At 38.7% G+C, this 3109-nt stretch overlaps 1 protein-coding gene across 2 annotated transcripts; it reads right to left on the bottom strand.

Annotated features, from left to right (window-relative positions):
• Positions 1-281: 281 nt before the first annotated feature.
• LOC131538149 (heavy metal-binding protein HIP-like) lies at positions 282-2611 on the bottom strand. Of its 2 annotated transcripts, XM_058772027.1 has the most exons (5): positions 2166-2611; positions 1957-2040; positions 1196-1249; positions 977-1108; positions 282-811 (listed from the first exon to the last, which is right to left on the bottom strand). In XM_058772027.1, the coding sequence occupies exons 1-5, from the start codon at positions 2494-2496 to the stop codon at positions 525-527; spliced, it is 888 nt and encodes a 295-aa protein (XP_058628010.1). In that variant the 5' UTR covers positions 2497-2611; the 3' UTR covers positions 282-524. The 2 variants fall into 2 exon arrangements, with proteins under 2 accessions (XP_058628010.1, XP_058628011.1); XM_058772028.1 differs by lacking the exon at positions 1957-2040 and having other exon boundaries at positions 2166-2609.
• Positions 2612-3109: the final 498 nt, after the last annotated feature.

The following is a 3109-nucleotide window of genomic DNA, read 5'->3' as shown; positions in this document are numbered from 1 at the left end:
GGGTCATATAGCCATAAATCTACCCATGTACACATTTGACACATGACAACCTGTCAATCAACGCTGACAGGGGTCATAAATCAGGTCATAAATCATCAATCTGACACATGGTATTGGATACAACTACTCATATGCTATCATGACTTCAAAGCAGTAATTGTTGATCTAACATATTACTGTACTACTGGTTTGTAGAGGAAATATTTGAGAACATGAGAAAAAGAAAATGGAACAATGATGTCTCTTGATTCTCTTATTAATGTAGGATGAAGAGATACAGGTCAGGGATTAATAACAAGCTACACTTTTATTAACAGTTTAGATTTTCTCATGGAGTCCCGTCAGTCTCAGTGCTGAAACTCTTTATACATTCTAGACAGCTCAGAACCTACGAGTATAGCATATTATACTGACTTTCATACAGTCAACTATCATTAATATAGGTTCATATGTTAATGATTCTTCATCTTAAATCATATGTTAAAGGTTCAGTTTTACTGGAATCACACTCTGCTAAGCTCCTGTTATTTTAAGGCAAACAGTAGGTAACCACTGAAAGTGCTGTGGTTATACTCGTTATCATATATACTTGCTCCAGACCAAAGTCTCACATAGACGACATCTCCAACCTCCAGAATCAACACAACTCCATTTGAGGAGTTTACAACGTACTGAGCCTGATGAGCATGTGCTACAACCACCTTCTCTCCGTTCTTCATAATGGAGGCACTTGATGGAGTTGAGGGATGACCAGCACCATAGATAGAGAAGTTGAACATGTACGCTCCTTTCAGTGGAGCTGTGAAAATACCTGAAGCAAATAACAAGAGATAAAGAAGAGAATCAGCTGTGCACAGCGTAATAGTTTAGAAACAACAGATCATTTGATTCTCTTTTTCACATTACACAACTGCAGAGAGGTTTGAATGGAGCAGGATTCTCGTTACTATAACTGAGTTTTGTCATTGATAATTACCTGTAATTGGGTTGTAGGCGTTCCCTATGTTTGTGAAGACGTTCCTGTAGGTTAGTGTGATGTCAGTGCTGAAAGGACCGATATGTCCACCGCCAGACTCCATCAGTGAAGCTGAAAATGCTATCTCTCTGTCTGTGATTGAAAAACATAAGCAATACTGTGATATATTACTGTTTTACACTGAGGATGTATTAATATAATTCAAACACACTGCTTCACCTCTATTTTCCTTTCTCAGCTCCTCCACTTGACTCTCAGTAAGATTTGAAATTTCTGTGAAGGAATAAGGATTGTGTTAAATTATGTTTAAAATGCTTATTATTAGGGATGTCCCAATCAGGTTTTTTGTGCTGCCGATCTGATCCGAGTATTGAGTATCTGCCGATACAGAGTCCCGATCCGATACTTGTATATTCCTATACTTGTATATTCCTAGTGTTCCAACTGAAGTATATTAAAGTTATTAAAATCAATCCAAAGTATACATAGTTGAGCAGAAAGTAGTAATATATGTATATACAGTATAATATAATATAATATTCAAGATTACAAGCTCAAATTTTGTGACGCACTAGAACAGACCTCACTGGTTCTCGCACGTCATGCACATTTCTTCTTATTTTGGTTTTAATGGCATCTAAACACAGATTTGAGCTCCTTCTTTTCCTTTTAATGGCGTTTGGCAAATCTACTGGAAGGCGAATACTGCCACCTACTGCACGTCACCGGCATGATAGCTGACATAAAATAAGGATCAGGTTCAGGAGAGCTGATACATTTCAGTTAAAATATCGCTTGATTGGCCCTGATCCCGATACTTGAGATCGGCTCGGGACATCCCAACTTATTATAATAGATAGATAACACGATTTACACAGTGACTACTCAATTTTACACTATTATTTACACTATGCAGTGTATTGCACTGGTGTTTTACTCTGAGTGAAACTGATAAAAGAGTGAATGTTCTGGTAATATACCATCAGTTTTCTTGTTCAGCTCTTCCAGGATGACCGTCTGTTGTTCTGCAGTTTTCTCTGCGTCCCTCAGTTGCGTCTCTAAGGCTTATTTAAGCAGAGAGATAACAGTTCACACTCAATTTTACACTAACATTTACACTGCAGTGTATTACAATTCTGTTTTACTCTGAGAATCACTGATAAAAGAGTGAATTTTTTTAATGAGGTACCATCAGTTTTCTTGTTCAGCTCTTCCAGGATGAATGTCTGTTGTTCCTTCAGCTGTGTCTCTAAAGCTCTGATGTGGGCTTTCTGCTCTGTAACGGTGGCGGTCAGCTCTCTCAGTGCTGCGTGGATGTCAGAGAAGCTCAGATGGCAGTATTGTTGGCTGTCAGTCGAAGCTTCATCTCTCAGAGAGTCTGTCTGAGGTGGATTCTGTCTTCTGTCCTCATTGCTGAGCTGTTGACTGATCTCATTCTCAGCGAGTCCTTCATCTACCTGCTGCTGTACCACAAACACAAAGCTTTCCAGCAGCAGCAGCGTACATAACCAACCCTTCATTCTTCACTGATGTTCGTGTCCAGCTCTTGCTCTGTCATCCCCACAGACCCTCATGCTTTTTTTATAGTCCCTGATTTACTGTCCTTTGTACTTGATTTATATTGCTTCTGATAAAAAAGTAGTTCAAGTTAATTGTTAATCGTATTTTAACCCTCTGGGGTCGACAAACGCGTATACGCGTTTTGAGGCAGATTTTCCTGATAAGGCCAAAATGAGCTTGAATTACTCTGCCATTTTTGATCGAGCAATACACCATTTGAATCTGTAAGGGGTCTACTTTTATTTGTCTACACTCTTAATAACAACTAAACTTTGTGCTTGTGAACACACATCAGGTATGATTTACTTGTTGAACAGAATCTGTTGCAGAAATGACTCAAAGTCTGTTCACGTCTCTGTGGTTAGATCAGTGTGCACAATAATGTGTCTTTGACCTTCATTATGTATGATTTGATTATACTGTGTTGTAAATAAAATACAAATAATTTAAAAAAAACTTTTTTTCAATCTCCTCACATTCTCTCTTACCTGCCTCACAGTCACAGTCACACTGATGGGCCATTAGGGGCCATTAGGGGAGGGCCCTTTGTCTCTCAGGTGAGACTCACTTAAT

Source organism: Onychostoma macrolepis, chromosome 03, assembly GCF_012432095.1.
Source record: "Onychostoma macrolepis isolate SWU-2019 chromosome 03, ASM1243209v1, whole genome shotgun sequence".
In the NCBI taxonomy this organism is placed as follows: Eukaryota; Metazoa; Chordata; class Actinopteri; order Cypriniformes; family Cyprinidae; genus Onychostoma; species Onychostoma macrolepis.
This window is presented reverse-complemented; position numbering and strand designations above follow the sequence as displayed.

Bases quoted from the DNA above. Each gene is read 5' to 3' on its own strand.
- LOC131538149 (XM_058772027.1), bottom strand. From the start codon at position 2,496: ATGAAGGGTTGGTTATGTACGCTGCTGCTGCTGGAAAGCTTTGTGTTT. The intron at 2,041-2,165 runs GTACCTCATTAA...TGCTTAAATAAG, and splicing joins GCTGAACAAGAAAACTGATG to CCTTAGAGACGCAACTGAGG. The intron at 1,250-1,956 runs GTATATTACCAG...ATTCCTTCACAG, and splicing joins GCTGAACAAGAAAACTGATG to AAATTTCAAATCTTACTGAG.